Below are 20450 nucleotides of genomic sequence, written 5' to 3'. Positions count from 1 at the left end.
CCACGAGGGAAGCTTTGGTACGTCCCAAGAGTACTCCAGTGACCCCTAGTGGATGATAAAGAAAATAGGATTTTGGTACTTACCAGGTAAATCCTTTTCTTTGAATCCATAGGGGGCACTGGACGCCCACCCAGAGCAGTTTTACCTGGGTTGTTTTAAGCTCAAGGGAGCTTACTAAACAAATTTTACTTGTGTGGTATTAAGCTCAAAGGAGCTTATGGTAACACATTTTCACCGATTGGCTCAAATTATAAAGTTCTATCGGTTAAGGTGTCAACTGTTTAGTTGACAATAAGGTTACAGGTCAACTTTGTGGTTGTCTGTTATGTTATAGGGATTCTCCATTGTCAATCCTCTCTATATCCTGTTCGCTCAGTAAAAAACACTGGCAAAGTACACTGAGGTACTTGGGGATATGGAGGGGGGGGAGAGTCCTAAATTTGAATATTCAGTGCCTTTGTTCGGCTACGCCCGTCCATATCCCAAGAGTACTCCAGTGCCCCCTATGGATTCAAAGAAAAGGATTTACCTGGTAAGTACCAAAATCCTATTTTTACTATTATATGAAAATGTCATATACTGTACATGTGATTAGTTGTCCTTTAATCTCTTAGGTGCTGATGTGTGTGTTGTCTTCTATAGGTATGGGAGTCCTGGAAGTGTCACAAAGGAGTACATTGAGTTCTCTGAGTTCTTCCTGAAGACCTACGCTGTTGGGGTTCTGCAGGTAATGCATGTGCAGTTAGTGTGTGATCAGTGTGCAGGTAATGCGTGTGCAGTTAGTGTGTGATCAGTGTGCAGGTAATGCATGTGCAGTTAGGGCGTGATCATTGTGCAGGTAATGCGTGTGCAGTTAGAGCGTGACCAGTGTGCAGTTAGTGTGTGATCAGTGTGCAGGTAATGCGTGTGCAGTTAGTGCGTGATCAGTGTGCAGGTAATGCGTGTGCAGTTAGGGCGTCATCAGTGTGCAGGTAATGCATGTGCAGTTAGGGCGTGATCATTGTGCAGGTAATGCGTGTGCAGTTAGAGCGTGACCAGTGTGCAGGTAATGCGTGTGCAGTTAGAGCGTGACCAGTGTGCAGGTAATGCGTGTGCAGTTAGTGTGTGATCAGTGTGCAGGTAATGCGTGTGCAGTTAGTGTGTGATCAGTGTGCAGGTAATGCGTGTGCAGTTAGTGTGTGATCAGTGTGCAGGTAATGCGTGTGCAGTTAGGGCGTGATCAGTGTGCAGGTAATGCGTGTGCAGTTAGTGTGTGATCAGTGTACAGGTAATGTGTGTGCAGTTAGTGCGTGATCAGTGTACAGGTAATGTGTGTGCAGTTAGTGCGTGATCAGTGTACAGGTAATGTGTGTGCAGTTAGGGCGTGATCAGTGTGCAGGTAATGCGTGTGCAGTTAGTGCGTGATCAGTGTGCAGGTAATGCGTGTGCAGTTAGTGTGTGATCAGTGTACAGGTAATGTGTGTGCAGTTAGTGCGTGATCAGTGTACAGGTAATGTGTGTGCAGTTAGGGCGTGATCAGTGTGCAGGTAATGCGTGTGCAGTTAGTGTGTGACCAGTGTGCAGGTAATGCGTGTGCAGTTAGGGCGTGATCAGTGTGAAGGTAATGCGTGTGCAGTTAGGGCGTGATCATTGTGCAGGTAATGCGTGTGCAGTTAGGGCGTGATCAGTGTGCAGGTAATGTGTGTGCAGTTAGTGCGTGATCAGTGTACAGGTAATGTGTGTGCAGTTAGTGTGTGATCAGTGTGCAGGTAATGTGTGTGCAGTTAGTGTGTGATCAGTGTGCAGGTAATGCGTGTGCAGTTAGTGTGTGATCAGTGTGCAGGTAATGCGTGTGCAGTTAGTGCGTGATCAGTGTGCAGGTAATGCGTGTGCAGTTAGGGCGTCATCAGTGTGCAGGTAATGCATGTGCAGTTAGGGCGTGATCATTGTGCAGGTAATGCGTGTGCAGTTAGTGTGTGATCAGTGTGCAGGTAATGCGTGTGCAGTTAGTGCGTGATCAGTGTGCAGGTAATGCGTGTGCAGTTACGGCGTGATCAGTGTGCAGGTAATGCGTGTGCAGTTAGTGTGTGATCAGTGTACAGGTAATGTGTGTGCAGTTAGTGCGTGATCAGTGTACAGGTAATGTGTGTGCAGTTAGTGCGTGATCAGTGTACAGGTAATGCGTGTGCAGTTAGTGCGTGATCAGTGTACGTTTAATACGTGTGCAGTTAGTGCGTGATCAGTGTGCAGTTAGGGCGTGATCAGTGTGCAGGTAATGCATGTGCAGTTATGGCGTGATCAGTGTGCAGGTAATGCGTGTGCAGTTAGTGCGTGATCAGTGTGCAGTTAGGGCGTGATCAGTGTGCAGGTAATGCATGTGCAGTTATGGCGTGATCAGTGTGCAGGTAATGCGTGTGCAGTTAGGGCGTGATCAGTGTGAAGGTAATGCATGTGCAGTTAGGGCGTGATCATTGTGCAGGTAATGTGTGTGCAGTTAGAGCGTGACCAGTGTGCAGGTAATGCGTGTGCAGTTAGGGCGTGATCAGTGTGAAGGTAATGCGTGTGCAGTTTCGGTGTGATCAGTGTGCAGGTAATGCGTGTGCAGTTAGGGCGTGATCAGTGTGAAGGTAATGCGTGTGCAGTTAGTGCGTGATCAGTGTGCAGGTAATGCGTGTGCAGTTAGGGCGTGATCAGTGTGCAGGTAATGCGTGTGCAGTTTCGGTGTGATCAGTGTGCAGGTAATGCGTGTGCAGTTAGGGCGTGATCAGTGTGAAGGTAATCCGTGTGCAGTTAGTGCGTGATCAGTGTGCAGGTAATGCGTGTGCAGTTAGGGCGTGATCAGTGTGCAGGTAATGCGTGTGCAGTTAGTGCGTGATCAGTGTGCAGTTAGGGCGTGATCAGTGCAGGTAATGCATGTGCAGTTATGGCGTGATCAGTGTGCAGGTAATGTGTGTGCAGTTAGGGCGTGATCAGTGTGCAGGTAATGCGCGTGCAGTTAGTGCGTGATCAGTGTGCAGGTAATGCGTGTGCAGTTAGTGTGTGATCAGTGTACAGGTAATGTGTGTGCAGTTAGTGCGTGATCAGTGTACAGGTAATGTGTGTGCAGTTAGTGCGTGATCAGTGTACAGGTAATGTGTGTGCAGTTAGGGCGTGATCAGTGTGCAGGTAATGCGTGTGCAGTTAGTGCGTGATCAGTGTGCAGGTAATGCGTGTGCAGTTAGTGCGTGATCAGCGTGCAGGTAATGCGTGTGCAGTTAGTGTGTGATCAGCGTACAGGTAATGTGTGTGCAGTTAGGGCGTGATCAGTGTGCAGGTAATGCGTGTGCAGTTAGTGTGTGATCAGTGTGCAGGTAATGCGTGTGCAGTTAGTGCGTGATCAGTGTACAGGTAATGCGTGTGCAGTTAGGGCGTGATCAGTGTGCAGGTAATGCATGTGCAGTTATGGCGTGATCAGTGTGCAGGTAATGCGTGTGCAGTTAGTGCGTGATCAGTGTGCAGTTAGGGCGTGATCAGTGTGCAGGTAATGCATGTGCAGTTATGGCGTGATCAGTGTGCAGGTAATGCGTGTGCAATTAGAGCGTGACCAGTGTGCAGGTAATGCGTGTGCAGTTAGGGCGTGATCAGTGTTAAGGTAATGCATGTGTAGTTAGGGCGTGATCTTTGTGCAGGTAATGCGTGTGCAGTTAGGGCGTGATCAGTGTGCAGGTAATGCGTGTGCAGTTAGGGCGTGATCAGTGTGCAGGTAATGCGTGTGCAGTTAGTGTGTGATCAGTGTGCAGGTAATGCGTGTGCAGTTAGTGCGTGATCAGTGTACATTTAATACGTGTGCAGTTAGTGCGTGATCAGTGTGCAGTTAGGGCGTGATCAGTGTGCAGGTAATGCATGTGCAGTTATGGCGTGATCAGTGTGCAGGTAATGCGTGTGCAGTTAGGGCGTGATCAGTGTGCAGTTAGGGCGTGATCAGTGTGCAGGTAATGCATGTGCAGTTATGGCGTGATCAGTGTGCAGGTAATGTGTGTGCAGTTAGAGCGTGACCAGTGTGCAGGTAATGTGTGTGCAGTTAGTGCGTGATCAGTGTACAGGTAATGCATGTGCAGTTAGGGCGTGATCATTGTGCAGATAATGTGTGTGCAGTTAGAGCGTGACCAGTGTGCAGGTAATGCGTGTGCAGTTAGGGCGTGATCAGTGTGAAGGTAATGCGTGTACAGTTTCGGTGTGATCAGTGTGCAGGTAAATGCGTGTGCAGTTAGGGCGTGATCAGTGTGAAGGTAATGCGTGTGCAGTTTCGGTGTGATCAGTGTGCAGGTAATGCGTGTGCAGTTAGGGCGTGATCAGTGTGAAGGTAATGCGTGTGCAGTTTCGGTGTGATCAGTGTGCAGGTAATGCGTGTGCAGTTAGGGTGTGATCAGTGTGAAGGTAATGCGTGTGCAGTTTCGGTGTGATCAGTGTGCAGGTAATGCGTGTGCAGTTAGGGCGTGATCAGTGTGAAGGTAATGCGTGTGCAGTTTCGGTGTGATCAGTGTGAAGGTACTGCGTGTGCAGTTAGGGCGTGATCAGTGTGAAGGTAATGCGTGTGCAGTTTCGGTGTGATCAGTGTGAAGGTAATGCGTGTGCAGTTAGGGCGTGATCAGTGTGAAGGTAATGCGTGTGCAGTTTCGGTGTGATCAGTGTGAAGGTAATGCGTGTGCAGTTTCGGTGTGATCAGTGTGCAGGTAATGCGTGTGCAGTGTGATCGGATGCAGCTTGGAAGCTCCAGTAATGCCTATTGTGCTTTATAAAGGGTTACTTGTATGCGGCGCTGTAGGAGGGGCCTGTACATCTCAAGCTGCTGTCAGTCTGGAATGATAGACCCGGCTCGCCATACGCTGTAGTTCTGGTTGGTCGCAGAGGTGTGAGCCAGCTACTTGATGCAGATACAGGGGTGGGAGGAATAAAGAAGGGACCCCTGTATTTCTTTTTCATCCACTAGGGGTCACTGGAGTACTCTTGGGGATATGGACGGCTTCCGCAGGAAACAGGGCACTGAATATTTAAATTTAGAACTCTCCACCCCTCCTTATCCCAGAGTACCTCAGTGTTTTTTCTGTGCTCACTGCACTAACAAGGCTTGTGTGGGGCTCCCACACTTTTCTTTGAATATTTTTTGATTTTAATTTTTCATTTTTACTTTTTTATTACAACTTAAACACATCCCTTCCCAGTTTATACTAAAAACATGGGTCCGGGATAGTGCCGCTGCACGGAGGCAGCGCATGGCGTGTCGGTCCTCACAAAGAGCACCCTCACAGCCACACGCAGCTCACTCACTGACCTGCAAGAGCTGGATGGAGCTTACAGAAAGAAGCCCCGTCGCAGCCCTCCCTACAAGGAGACAAGGTATGCTGGGGGGGTCGGAGCGGTCAGCGCACGCTGCCGCCCCGCTGTGTGGGGTCCGTGTTATCACCGCTGCCCGCACCCGCCGCTAATACAGGTCGCCCGCCCCAGCCGCTCCGTCCGCGCGGTACGTACCTCAAAGTTTGCTCCAGCGCTACGAGGGGGAGAACCGCCGCAGCTCAGCGCTCACACTAGCGCCGCCGGAAGCCGCTACGCGCCGCTCCAGCCAGCCGAACTCCGTTCACACGGCCGCTCTCTTCATAAGCGTCCCCCGCCTCCCTGCAATGACACCAATGTCAGGTACAGGGGTGTTAGGCTTCCCGGCAACCGCTCCCCGCTGAGACACAGCGCTACACGGAGCACAGGGGGAGGGGGGGACAGGTCTCAAAGGCAGCGCTGCTGCAAGGGAGAAAATGCATGACAGGCTGCCAGATTTCATATGCATAGATCCATAGGTTATATTAATAGACTATTAAGCCTATATTACACTGCAGTCAGGTACAGGTTATAAAGGCATGTATTGTAACCTGACCTGTGATTATCACTGTAAGCATGGCATGGGGGCCATTTTAACCATGCTTCCTGTTTCTTCCTGTTTGTGATTCCAGAACGTTCCTGTCCTACATCTCTACTCCACCGGAGGCGCAGGGGTGTTAGTGGGAATTTTGGTTCAGGTTTCATATAGGCTGGCCACGTGAACTGCACTTTGGCCATATATATATATATATATATATATATATATATATATATATATATATATATTACACACCTTAAGTAACAATTTTACTAAGTCGTGCAAGTGTCTGTCTTTGTCTATTGTGTTGTCTGTCTGCATAATGAGTAAGGCACCAGCAAAGACTAAAAAGAAGTTTCTTTATCATCCACTAGGGGTCACTGGAGTACTCTTGGGATATGGACGGGCGTGGCCGAACAAGGGCACTGAATATTTAAATTTAGGACCCTCCCCCCCCCTCCATATCCCCGAGTACCTCAGTATACTCTCTCAGTGTTTTTTCGGTGCTCACAGCACGAACAAGGCTTGTGGTATAGCCACACTTGGATTTTTAATTTTTATTTTTAATTTTTATTTTTACAACTTAGCACATCCCTTCCCAGTTTCTGGAAAAACATGGGTCCGGGATAGTGCCGCTGCACGGGCAGCGCATGGCGTGTCGGTCCTCACAAAGAGCACCCTCACAGCCACAGACAGCATGGCGTGTCGGTCCTCACGAAGAGCACCCTCACAGCCACAGACAGCCCACTGCTTCTACAAAGAGCAGCCAGGACTAGGAAGCTGGACGGGCTTGCACAAAAGAAGCCGTCGCAGCCATAGATTACTGGAAGCTGACTGGAGCTGGACGGAGATAGACGTCACAGCCAAGACTACAGAGCTGACAGGAGCTTACACAAAGAAGCCCCGTTGCAGCCATGAGTCACACCACTGAAGCTGGACGGAGCTTACACAGAAAAAGCCCCGTCACAGCCAGGAGTTACAGAATGGCAGTCGTCACAGCCATGATCAGAAAGGTAGGCTGGGGAAACGGGGCGGTCAGCGCGGGCTGCCGCCCCGCTATGTAGGGGTTAATGCCTCCTGCTCATACGGAGCTCCGTCCGGCTGCACAGCAGGGGGAGCTCATACGCACTATGCCCAGCCGCTATGGAAGTCACAAGGTCTGACACTGGACGGAGCTGACAGAAAGCTCCGTCACAGCCAGGATGAAAGCCCCGTCACATGCTGGACGGAGCTTACAGGAGGTGCGGCAAGGTATGGTGGGGTGTCTGGGCGGTCAGCTCACGCTGCCGCCCTGCTGTGTGGGTGTTTGCCGCCGCTGAAGCCGCCGCTGATATGCCCCGTTTAACTACGCTAGAAGCTCAGAGCGGCCGCACGTCACTCAGAGACGCCGGCCGCTCTCACAGCGCTGATTACCCGGCACCGAGGTAGGACAGGCGCCGCCCGAGCCAGAACTAAGTTCCCGCTTTCTAAGATGCACAGAGCGGCCGCACGTCACTCACAGACGCCGGCCGCTCTTCCAGCGCTGACACCGCACACTGATGTATGAAGGCGCCGCCCGCTCGTCCGGACGGCTCCCCGGCGCTATACACAGCGCTCCCCTGCTCTCCCTGCACCCGCTCCCGTCCGCTGCAGGTAACATGGGGGAGACTACCGGGGGTGAGGGGGAGTAAATACCCATAGCAGCAGCACCAAGGCTGCATGGGTTAATAAGACATAGTTTTAACAGATCATGTCCTAAAATATGTTTCTAATTGTATGAATGGCATGCTTCCTGTTTTTCTGTAGGCTGCCATATAATGTAATAAGTGTTCTATTAACTGGAATGTGATTATCACACTTTAATAGGCTATTAAGCCTATATTACCTGTATAATAGGCTATTAAGTCTATATATATTAACACTGCAGCAGGTCCTGTGCTTTTCAGTGTATGCATGGCATGGGGGCCATTTTTAATCATTACAGTTTCTTCCAGTTTATAATTCCAGAACATTCCGGCCATACACCTCTGCTCCACAAGGGGGCGCAGGGGTGTTAGTGGGAATTTTTGTTCAGGTTTCACATAATTCTAGAACATTCCTGCCCTACATCTCTAAGCCACCAGAGGCAAAGGGGTGTTAGTGGGAATTTAGTTCGGATTGCACATGTGAACTGCTTTTCACATAAAGAATACTCTGGTTTCTCTTCAGATCTAATAAATCTTTCGCCTGTTGCTAAAGATGTCCGTAGAGAGAAATAACCATGAGTTTCATATAAATTTTTGATGCCTGGCTACAGCTGGCCTTAATATGCTTTTCAGCAACAAAAATATATATATGACACATAAGAACTTCAATAAGTAGTGCAAGTGTTGTCTGTTGCCTATTGTGGTGTCAGTCTGCATAGCTAGTAAGGCTCTAGCGCAGACTAAAAATAATTTTAACGGTCCTATGTTAAGCATTGGCAATTCAAATTAAAACAGCGGTAACATCGGAGTCTCGGAAGTACTCCGCCTACTATAACTAAAGATAGTCTTTTCAAAGGGCCAAGTTCCTTTGGGTACCAGGGTTAATGCAGATCTCACACAATAACTACAAGTGAGAAGGGTGCATTACACCAGCACTTATATAGTGCGGGGTTTTTGACAACATACATTGCTAAAAACCAGTGAGTCAAGGTCTCCATTTGTTTTTATAGAAAAAAATTAGTGGACTTTGATCACTATTTAATCGGTTTCAAAATAACGCGATCCGCCATTGGCAAATGCGTCTGTGTTAAACACTATAAAGTCCCAAGATACATTTGGGTCATTAGTCTCTAGGTATGGAAGCTATGAGATCACTGTTAAAAGAAGCTGCAGAGTATATCTGTAAAGCTTCTACTAACGCCTGTTTTTCATCGTAGCTAGTTCAGCACGACTAGGACAGAGCTTGTTTGGTCCTAAATTTGATATTCAGCCATTACCGCATCCAGTATCAAAACGGAATACTGGTACCGGCGTTTAATCCCTTTAGACTTCAGTTTTTTCAAAGGCGGTTGTACAAAACAGTCACGCCTTGTAACGTCAGGACGCTACAGTCAGCAAGCCAGGGGTTTGATGGCCTCTTTTCCAATTGTGGAAGCGCGTCTTTACATGTTACTTTTGAGGGGTTTCCAGACTTCAATTCATGGATGTCTCAGCTATTTACAGATTAAAGGACAATACTGGCTCTGTCGACCGGTTTGGCAGGTTGCCATTTAGTCTCTGCTGGGTTTCAGCTGTCTTTATAAGCCAAGCAGTAGTATACCAACAGAGTCAGGGTTACATATTCCCTCTGTTTGAGCAAAACCAGACGGCTCTGTCGCAATCTCAATCAGCAGGTCACTTACTGCAGTGGGAAAATGAATTTTCTGCGGTTAGTATTTGTTTATTGGAGCACAAAGTTGCATAATGGCACTTGATCTTCACAAGGCGTATTTACCCATTCCGGTTTGATCTTCACAGGTTCTAGCGTTTGCAAATCGCCACAACCATTATCCATTTCAGGTCTACCGTTGCTTATCGCCTCGGGTATTTACCAAAGTTATGTTGGGGATGATAGCTCATCTCACATAAGGACTCTGTCTCAACAGAGTTTCTCTACCTTAGATGATCTGCTCATAAGAACTCTGTCTCAACAGAGTTCCTCTAACTTGCGCTACTAAGGTATACTGCGGTAGCAGATCAAGTTCGAAAACAATCGCATCTAATTCCGTCTAAACGATGTCAATGCCTAGGTAAGATTATAAATACGGTAAATCAAAGACTTTTACTTACTACACCAGCAAGAACAAATGTACATCTAGTAATTAGTGCAAAACACGCACACTAGCGGTACATTGGTGTATTCACCTATTAAGAATAAAGATGTGTTTTCAATTTAGTTCGCCCCTTCACTCGCGTTTCCCACAGAGGGACAAGGGTGTATATACTCTGGACGAGAGTCGCAGAGGGTCAGGATTTGTAGTTAAACAAGATCAGCGACAAAGGTTCTAAAACGGATCACGACAGATTGCTGTCGATAAATGTCCTGGAACTCCGTGCATTTTACAATGCAATACATGCTTCGTTTTCAGTCTGACCAGGGGCAGTCAGACAAGGCAACGGCAGTTGCATACACAATAACCAGGGAGAACCAAGAAGCCGCATGGCAATGCGGCAAGTAACTCAAATCCTCAATTGCTCAGAACACCATTATGTGAGAATGTCAACTACGTTCATTCCGTGAGGGGACATCTGTCACACAGATGATCTCACTCGTCAGGATTTAGATCCTGAAATCTGGACATTAAATCCACAGGTGTTTCCTATGTGAGTCCACAGAAGAAGGTTACCCTCAGGTATACATAATGGCATCTCGCCACAATTACAAAAGCTTAGTATGTGTAACAGGGGCAGTGGCGGTGGAGTCTCTCGCATTCATGTGGTGATTCAGCATCGTGTATCTAACTCCACCAGTTTTTTCCGCTGCTCTCTCTCTCTCTCTCTCTCTCCGTTGCCAAAACGGATCGTAACACGTCACAGTCATACTAGTGATCTCTCATGGGTTCCGAGAGTTTGCTTCTCAAATATCCAAGGAATACTTGCACACGATCTTGGCGCTCATAATACGTCCGACCTGTTACATCAGGGAACGTTCTTTTACCCATAATTCATATGTACCTATTACCTATGTACCGTAGCTGCGGTTGACGCGGTGAGAGGTCATACCGCCCTCGTAAGAAATAGAGCATTACAGTAACGGTTATACCAACCATGTTACGAGCCGCTTAAGGCAGCTCATTATTACAAAATTTCGTATGCGTACATAGGTGGTAAAGCTCGGAAGTTTCCAACATCATCCTTCACGTTACCCGTATTATTCTGGTAAACGGGGTGGGATGGAAAACTGCGTTTATCTGCACTGAGTGTGCAGGTATCTGTATGGTAAACTTATTTTCAAAGATGTTTGCCTCTATTGCGTCTCTATTGCGTCTGTACACACCTTTCTACAAGGTGTCATCAAAGTTCAGACTCTATTTATCCAACCTATAGCGCCAGGTGGCTTGAGGTTGGGTTCAGATTTCTTACAGTTTTCATATTTGAACCCTTACAACAAAGGGGAATTAAGTTTATCACTTTGGAAAACATTTGTCTTCTAGCCTTGGCTTCGGCAAGGGTTTTGTTTTCATATTTGGGTGCCTTGTATTCTAAGCCACCGTATTTGAGTTTTCTCATGACAAAGCAGATCTTCGGACTAATTCCGCTTTCGTATTCTTCACACCAATAGTGCTTCCTGTGTGGAAAGCACATTCTAGAATTCTGAGTGTGGTACACGCATTACGCGTTTTATATATGTCCCGAACGTCTACAGTAGGTGATACGGATACGTTGTTTGTTCTCTATGATGCTGCCAACTGGGCTTAGCCAGTTTCTCAGCAGATATTATCCAGTTGGATAATAATGTCTACAAGTCAGGCTTACTTTAAGGCTAAGTTACAATCGCCTACGTCAGTAATAGCTCATCCCACAGGTTCTGTGGGAATGTCAGACCCAGCGGGTCGTGGAGCGTCTACGACACGGCACGTTTGTGCACGTTTACACGTTATGAATGGTGGCGCCATCAGCATCTAGCTTTGGGCTGCCTACTGTTACAAGTATCAAACAGCTCTCCCGCCCACGAGGGAAGCTTTGGTACGTCCCAAGAGTACTCCAGTGACCCCTAGTGGATGATAAAGAAAATAGGATTTTGGTACTTACCAGGTAAATCCTTTTCTTTGAATCCATAGGGGGCACTGGACGCCCACCCAGAGCAGTTTTACCTGGGTTGTTTTAAGCTCAAGGGAGCTTAGGGTAACAAGTTTTACTTGATTGATATTAAGCTCAGAGGAGCTTATGGTAACACATTTTCACCAATTGGTTCAAATTATAAAGTTCTATCGGTTATGGTGTCAACTGTTTAGTTGACAGTAAGGTTATGGGTCAACATTGTTGTTGTCCGTTATGTTATAGGTATTCTCCATTGTCAACCTCTCTATATCGTTCCTGTTCGCTCAGTAAAAAACACTGAGAGAGTACACTGAGGTACTCGGGGATATGGAGGGGGGGGAGGGTCCTAAATTTAAATATTCAGTGCCCTTGTTCGGCCACGCCCGTCCATATCCCAAGAGTACTCCAGTGCCCCCTATGGATTCAAAGAAAAGGATTTACCTGGTAAGTACCAAAATCCTATTTTTACTGCAATGTCTGTACATGAATCTACCACATGTACAGTATGTTTTGTAGGTTTCCACTCCGGAAGCCGGTTTAATTCCCGGATCCTATGTTAAGCAAATGTAATGGCTGGGTTGAAATCAGAATTGGCCGCCGCTCGACACGAGCGGCAAGATCGGAATCTCGGGTGAGACCGCCAGAACTAACGGAGGAGTCTCAGCCTTTGCAAAGGTCCAAGTTCACTTTGGGTACAAGGGATAAATTTAATTTGTCTTATAATTTACCCGTTTCTGCTATGTTGCAGTCTGACGATTCTATGCCAGACCTCACGGCGCTAAATAAGGGTGAGGAGGGCAAATTAGACCAGCAGTCAGATAGTGCAGCTTTTGACAGCCCTGACATTGATAATCTCATCAGGCCAGTGCGTCAGTCTCTGAAGTTTACAGAGACTAAGGAGCCTCTGACATATAATAAAGTCGTATTTACAAAACGACAGAGATCTCCAATGGGGTTCTTATTTAGGAATATCTTAATAAGATGTTAGTAGAAACACAAAAGAACCGAATAACCGGTTCTATACCTCACAGATTTAAGTCTAGTTACCCGTTTCCAGTCAGTGACATCTACATTGGAGAATCCGCCATTGGTGGATTCGTCTGTGTCAAACCTTATAAAGACCCTTCAGACGTAAGATAGAAGGGCATTTGGGTATGATTCTCGATACGGTAAATCAAAGAATTTACCTACTACACCAGAAAGTACAGATTATTCGCCATCTGGTACAATTAGTGCTCAAGCCACGCACAATCTCGGTACATTTGTGTATTCGCCTATTAGGAACAATGGTGGCGGCTTTCGAAGCGCTTCAGTTCGGAAGATTTCACTTGCATCCATTTCAACTGGATGTGCTCGCACAGTGGTCGGGCTCGCATCTGCAGATTCACCACAGGGTGAGGTTGTCGCCAAGGGCGAGGGTGTCTCTACTCTGGGGCTCAAGGTACACAATTTAACCGCAGGCGGCAGCTGGAATTGGATAATTCTAACGACGGACGCCAGTCTCAGAGGTTGGGGAGCTGTAGTTCAAAATTGTCAGCTCCAGGGTCTCTGGGCGGATTACGAACGATTGCTGTCTATAAATGTCCTGGAACTCCGGGCAATTTACAATGCGCTACGACAAGCAATACACATGCTTCGGTCTCAGACTGTCCAGGTGCAGTCACACAACGCGACGGCAGTCGCATACATCAACAAACAAGGAGGAACGAGAAGCCGCATGGCAATGCGGAATGTAGCTCGAATCCTCAATTGGGTAGAATACCACCAGGTGATATTGTCGGCAGTGTTCATTCCGGGAGTGGACAACTGGGAGCCGGATTATCTCAGCCGTCGGGATTTTCATCCAGGAGAATGGGCATTAAATTCAGAAATGTTTCACATGTTGGTCCAGAGGTGGGGTTACCCTCAAGTTGACCTGATGGCGTCTCGCCACAATCACCAAACGCACCAGTAGGTGTCTAGAACGAGAGATCCAAAGGCAGTGGCGGTGGATGCTCTCAGAATCGCTTGGCCGTACAGCCTCGTGTATCTGTTTCCACAGTTTCCGCTGCTCCCTCTGGTGCTAAAACGGATCAAAAGAGAGTCTGTCACAGTCATACTAGTGGCGCCTCATTGGCCTCGGAGAGCATGGTTCTGGGATCTCCGCGGACTACTCGCACACGATCCTTGCCCGCTCCCACTACGTCCGGACTTGTTACAACAGGGTCCGTTCCTTTACCCCGAGTTAGCACGGCTGCGTTTGACGGGGTGGCTGTGGAGACCGCCCTCTTAAGAAGAGAGGGCATTCCAGAATCGGTTATACCAACCATGTTACGAGCTAGGAAGCCGGTCACGGCAGCTCATTATTACAGAATTTGGCATGCCTATATAGGTTGGTGTGAAGCTCGGAAGTTTCCGACATCATCTTTCAAGTTATCCCGTCTTTTGTTGTTTCTACAGACGGGGTTAGATGGAGGACTGCGTTTATCTACACTAAAGGTGCAGGTATCTGCGTTGTCAATTTATTTTCAAAGCCGATCGGCTCTATTGCCGTCGGTACACACCTTTCTGCAAGGTGTCCTCAGAGTACAGCCTCCATTCATTCCACCTACAGCGCCATGGGACTTGAATCTGGTTTTAGATTTCTTACAGTCTTCATATTTTGAACCCTTACAACAAGTGGATATTAAGTTTCTCACTTGGAAAACAATTTTTCTTCTAGCCTTAGCTTCGGCAAGGCGTGTTTCGGATTTGGGTGCCTTGTCATGCAAGTCACCGTATTTGGTGTTTCATGATGACAGAGCGGAACTTCGGACGAATCCCGCTTTCTTACCAAAGGTAGTGTCATCTTTTCACATCAATCAACCAATAGTAGTTCCTGTGTTAACCGGACATTCTGGAACTCTGGATGTGGTACGCGCATTACGCGTTTATGTAACCCGAACGTCTACAGTTCGTAAAACAGATACGTTGTTTGTTCTCTATGATGCTGCCAAGATAGGTTGGCCAGCCTCTAAGCAGACCTTATCCAGATGGATAAAACTGACTATACGTCAGGCTTACCTTCATGCTAGGTTACAGCCGCCTACATCAGTAACAGCTCATTCCACATGTTCTGTGGGAGCTTTATGGGCATCTGGTCGTGGAGCTTCTACGACGCTGCTTTGCCGTGCGGCTACATGGTCATCAGTGCACACGTTTGTGCGCTTCTACAAGTTTGATACGTTTGCGGCATCAGCATCTACCTTTGGCCGCCTAGTGTTACAGGTGTCAAACAGCTCTCCCGCCCACAAGGGAAACTTTGGTACGTCCCAAGAGTACTCCAGTGACCCCTAGTGGATGAGAAAGAAAATAGGATTTTGGTACTTACCAGGTAAATCCTTTTCTTTGAATCCATAGGGGGCACTGGACGCCCACCCAGAGCAGTTTTACCTGGTTTGAAGTAAGCTCAGGGGATCTTATGGTAACACATTTTCATCGACTGGTTCAAATTATAAAGTTCTATCGGTTATGGTGTCAACGGTTTAGTTGTCAGTCACGTTATGTGTCAACTTTGTTGTTGTCCGTTATGTTATAAGAATTCTCCATTGTCAACCTCTCTATAGTTCCTGTTCGGCTCAGTAAAAAACACTGAGGTACTCTGGGATATGGAGGGGTGGAGTGTTCTAAATTTAAATATTCAGTGCCCTGTTTCCTGCGGAAGCCGTCCATATCCCAAGAGTACTCCAGTGCCCCCTATGGATTCAAAGAAAAGGATTTACCTGGTAAGTACCAAAATCCTATTTTCCTGTATACGGGATGTAGTTAACTTATTATCCCGGCGGTCAGAATACAGACGCTGGGATCCCAATCGCCAGAATGCTGGCAGCGGCGCAACGGCTATTCCCACTCGTGGGGGTCAGTATTCTGGCTGTCGGGATCCTGACCGCCTTGATACCCAACCCTCCTATACTGGAGGAGGAATGTTCTATTAAGGACAAGCCATTTAAATGGGACATAATCTGCTGGTAGTTGTAATGAGACGATCTGCTCTGCAGCTTGAGGTTCCCCTATGACAGGGAAGAGGTTCCCCTATGACAGGGAAGAGGTTCCCCTATGACAGGGAAGTGGTTCCCCTATGACAGGGAAGTGGTTCCCCTATGACAGGGAAGAGGTTCCCCTATGACAGGGAAGAGGTTCCCCTATGACAGGGAAGAGGTTCCCCTATGACAAGGAAGTGGTTCCCCTATGACAGGGAAGTGGTTCCCCTATGACAGGGAAGAGGTTCCCCTATGACAGGGAAGAGGTTCCCCTATGACAGGGAAGTGGTTCCCCTATGACAGGGAAGAGGTTCCCCTATGACAGGGAAGAGGTTCCCCTATGACAGGGAAGAGGTTCCCCTATGACAGGGAAGAGGTTCCCCTATGACAGGGAAGAGGTTCCCCTATGACGTGGGAAGAGGTTCCCCTATGACAGGGAAGTGATTCCTGTGACGTTGTCTCTGCTCCAGGTGCTGCTGAAGATCTTAGAACAGCATCGGCAGAAACAGTACGTGGTCCCCCGTGTTCTCCAACAGACCCTCAACTACCTGAATCTGGGGGTGTCTCACTCCGTCACATGGAAAATACTGAAGCCAAATATGCAGGTGAGCGCTGGTTCCGTCCCTGACATGGAGGCTGCCATTTTGTGGGCTCCAGCAATATCCATGAGGATGCAGCCTGTCCTGTAGGAAGTAGGGGGTGACGCACAGCATGTCTGTTGTACAACTTGTGGTACTGTCTAAAACAACAATGAAGGTTCTCCCATGTCTGATGGAGACCCCCTTCCCCCCATGTATGTATACCAGGACTGTCCTGAATGACTTGGAACCCCTTACTCCAGTTTTAATAAGAAAACGTTTATATAAAGAAAAATAGGTGATATGCCCTGTGATCAGCATTATCCGGGCTATGCCAGCTGTGACCAGCATTATCCAGGCTTAGCCAGCTCAGGCTAAGCCTGGATAATGCTGGTCACAGCTGGCATAGCCCGGATAATGCTGATCACAGCTGGCATAGCCTGGATAATGCTGGTCACAGCTGGCATAGCCTGGATAATGCTGATCACAGCTGGTATAGCCCGGATAATGCTGATCACAGCTGGTGTATCCCGGATAATGCTGATCACAGCTGGTATAGCCCGGATAATGCTGATCACAGCTGTCGTACCCCGGATAATGCTGATCACAGCTGGTACAGCCCGGATAATGCTGATCACAGCTGGCATAGCCCGGATAATGCTGATCACAGCTGGCGTACCCCTGGTATTGTGTATGATCACAGCTGGCGTACCCCTGGTATTGTGTATGATCACAGCTGGCGTACCCCTGGTATTGTGTATGATCACAGCTGGCGTACCCCTGGTATTGTGTATGATCACAGCTGGCGTACCCCTGGTATTGTGTATGATCACGGCTGGCGTACCCCTGGTATTGTGTATGGTCACGGCTGGCGTACCCCTGGTATTGTGTATGATCACGGCTGGCGTACCCCTGGTATTGTGTATGGTCACGGCTGGCGTACCCCTGGTATTGTGTATGGTCACGGCTGGCGTACCCCTGGTATTGTGTATGATCACGGCTGGCGTACCCCTGGTATTGTGTATGGTCACGGCTGGCGTACCCCTGGTATTGTGTAGGATCGCAGCTGGCGTACCCCTGGTATTGTGTATGGTCACGGCTGGCGTACCCCTGGTATTGTGTATGGTCACGGCTGGCGTACCCCTGGTATTGTGTAGGATCGCAGCTGGCGTACCCCTGGTATTGTGTATGGTCACGGCTGGCGTACCCCTGGTATTGTGTATGATCACGGCTGGCGTACCCCTGGTATTGTGTATGGTCACGGCTGGCGTACCCCTGGTATTGTGTAGGATCGCAGCTGGCGTACCCCTGGTATTGTGTATGGTCACGGCTGGCGTACCCCTGGTATTGTGTATGATCACGGCTGGCGTACCCCTGGTATTGTGTATGGTCACGGCTGGCGTACCCCTGGTATTGTGTAGGATCGCAGCTGGCGTACCCCTGGTATTGTGTATGGTCACGGCTGGCGTACCCCTGGTATTGTGTATGGTCACGGCTGGCGTACCCCTGGTATTGTGTATGGTCACAGCTGGCGTACCCCTGGTATTGTGTAGTATCGCGGCTGGCGTACCCCTGGTATTGTGTAGTATCGCAGCTGGCGTACCCCTGGTATTGTGTAGTATCGCAGCTGGCGTACCCCTGGTATTGTGTGTGATCATAGAATAATAATGTAGGGAGAACACTTCTCATCTTCGGCTTCTCTTCCTGTCTCCCAGAGCATTTCGGAAGAGGTTATTTTCCCCCTTATGTGTTACAAAGATGAAGACGAGGACTTGTGGCAGGACGACCCCTACGAGTACATCCGCATGAAGTTTGGTAATCTGTTTATCTTATATTGGCCAGAGGCTATCTCCCAATGTGCATGACCGGATGTGCAGGTCCGCCAGCGTCTTATGTTCCCGCTGCTTCCCACGTATTGTGCCTAACTCGCAGTACAGGCCGCCGCCCTCTCACCCGTCCTATTCCTGTCTCCCTAGACGTGTTTGAAGATTACGTATCTCCGGCGACCGCAGCGCAGAATCTCCTCTATACGGCCTCAAAGAAGAGGAAAGAGGTGAGCGGGTCCTCCGGGGGCAGCGTATATGTCGGTGTAAACGTCAGTGGCGCAGTATTAATTGTATCTCTCTGCTCTAGGTCCTGCCAAAGATGATGAATTTCTGTTACCAGATCCTCACGGGGACCTCTGTAGACCCTCGGAAAATAGACGGGGCGTTGCATGTTCTGGGCTCGCTGGCGGAAATTCTCCTGAAGGTTATATTGTAGGGTGTCTTATTATGAGCAATGTATGAGACCTCGGGCCAAATTCACAGAGTGGCGTTACCGGAGAAAGGGTGTTAATGGCGTCAGTCACGTATCCACAGACGTCATTGCCAAGGCCTGGCAGGCAGAATGACAAACTGATCTTCGCACGGAGAGTTAAATCTAGCGCCCTTCACAGCTAATGCCAACATTAATAAATAGTGTTTATCAGATGATTAGTACTAGGGTGTTTCAGCTTTGTGAGATTATCTGTCAAATCAGTGATTTTAATTACCATTATCACAGAGGGCTCTCCCGCTGCTAATATGGGGGTGGTGCTATGTGACTTTGGTCGTCATACAGCCTTCTAAGCACAGGTATTGAATATGCCCCCTTCCCCTCCCCACTGCTGTGGAACTACATATTTCAGCATGCCCTGCCCCAGTTTTGCTATTATTGCATGATAAAACTGTCAGGGAATGCTGGGATGTGCAGTTCCACAGCAGCTAAAAACCTCTAGTACTTCAAATTTACATAACGGCAATTCAAATTAAATCTTTACTGGGTATTCAGGGCATTCCAGAGTTCAGAGTTACTCCCTACAGGGCAAAATCGCAAATCCAGCGATTATCGGCGGACTGCGCATGTGCGACGAACGCATTACGTGTGTGCGAAGTCCAAAATGCAATTGCAAAGTAATTGACAGGAAGTGACGGTTTGTGGGAGGCAACATGACGTTTGTGGGGAGTGGTTGGGAAAACGCAGGCGGGTCATCGGCGTTTTCGGGGAGTAAATATATGACATCTGCTGCGATTAAAAACATGGCGCCGGTGCGACTGCAATTGCATTATTCTGAGTAGGGCCTGGATCAACCGTAAATGTCAATGGTACTCTGATCGTGGATGTGTGAAAAAACGCACAGCACGATCAAATTCTTTGACATGGGTCCAACCCCCCACCCCACCCCACCGCAGACATGTGAAAGCATTGCATGGCTTTCGCACCTGACGAGTAGCTTTCTGCCTACGCAACCTAGCTGCGAAGGCAGGCGGCTACCTGCCATGTTTAGGGTTGCAGCGGCTGTGTGTGATGTCACGCAGCCGCCCGCCCCGCAGATGGTCCAGACATGGCTGCGTTTTCCGGACCGCACCCCCCCATCGCCGCATGCGCACACAGCACAGGTACTCAGCCTGCATATGCTGCCGCATCAATTAGGTCTGAACTAGGGGGGTCATTCCGAGTTGTTCGCTAGCTGCATTTGTTCGCAGCGTTCAGGCTAAAAATGGCAATTCTGCGCATGCGGCGCAATGCGCACGCGCGACGTACTATTACAATGAACGATGTAGTTTCACACAGGGTCTAGCGAAGCTTTTCAGTCGCACTGCTGGTCGCAGAGTGATTGACAGGAAGTGGGCATTTCTGGGTGTCAATTGACCGTTTTCAGGGAGTGTGCGGAAAAACGCAGGCGTGCCAGGGAAAACGCAGGCGTGGCTGGGCGAACGCAGGGCGGGTTTGTGACATCAAATCCGGAACTGAATAGTCTGAAGTGATCGCAAGCGCTGAGTAGGTTTTGAGCTACTCTGAATATACACACAAATTTTGTAGCCGCTCAGCGATACAACCGTTCGCACTTATGCTAAGCTAAAATACACTCCCAGTGGGAGGAGGCATAGCGTTTGTACGGCTGCTAAAAACAGCTAGCGAGCGATCAACTCGGAATGACCACCTAGGCCCTCTGCTTCTGCGTATGAATCGCAATTTTGCAAATGCATACGCAGAGTTGCGATCGCATGGGTGGGAATCTTTTACCTTTCAGGGCGGCTCTTCACATGCGATATTTAGAGATGATTGTAGTTTCAGTCTCAGTAGCGATCCATGGTGAATGAGCCCCACAGCCAGAACGCTTCTCACTAATTCGGGATCATTAGTGTAGGTTAGGATTTTCCACCTCACAGACTCCAGGTAGACACCAGGTAACAGAACGTGACGTCACCCGTGGACGGGTTGTGGTTTTCTTTTTATGCAC

General features: G+C 48.5%; 1 protein-coding gene and 1 non-coding gene across 4 annotated transcripts in view; both read left to right on the top strand.

Moving 5' to 3' along the window:
• The window catches only part of IPO8 (importin 8), a 95610-nt gene that overhangs the window by 39331 nt on the left and 35829 nt on the right, over nt 1-20450 (top strand). For all 3 annotated transcript variants that reach the window (XM_063929177.1, XM_063929178.1, XM_063929179.1), the window contains exons 9-13: nt 643-727; nt 16079-16213; nt 17902-18001; nt 18163-18239; nt 18320-18436. In XM_063929177.1, the coding sequence (XP_063785247.1) occupies nt 643-727; nt 16079-16213; nt 17902-18001; nt 18163-18239; nt 18320-18436 (514 nt within the window). The remainder of the gene's footprint in view (nt 1-642; nt 728-16078; nt 16214-17901; nt 18002-18162; nt 18240-18319; nt 18437-20450) is intronic.
• On the top strand, nt 8034-8148 carry LOC134938733 (U5 spliceosomal RNA). Its single transcript, XR_010181228.1, has one exon. It is a non-coding gene; the product is annotated as a U5 spliceosomal RNA (small nuclear RNA).

Source organism: Pseudophryne corroboree, chromosome 6 (genome assembly GCF_028390025.1).
Source record: "Pseudophryne corroboree isolate aPseCor3 chromosome 6, aPseCor3.hap2, whole genome shotgun sequence".
NCBI classification, from domain to species: Eukaryota; Metazoa; Chordata; class Amphibia; order Anura; family Myobatrachidae; genus Pseudophryne; species Pseudophryne corroboree.
The sequence above is the reverse complement of the archived record's forward strand: the minus strand, read 5'-3'. Positions and strand labels throughout refer to the sequence as shown.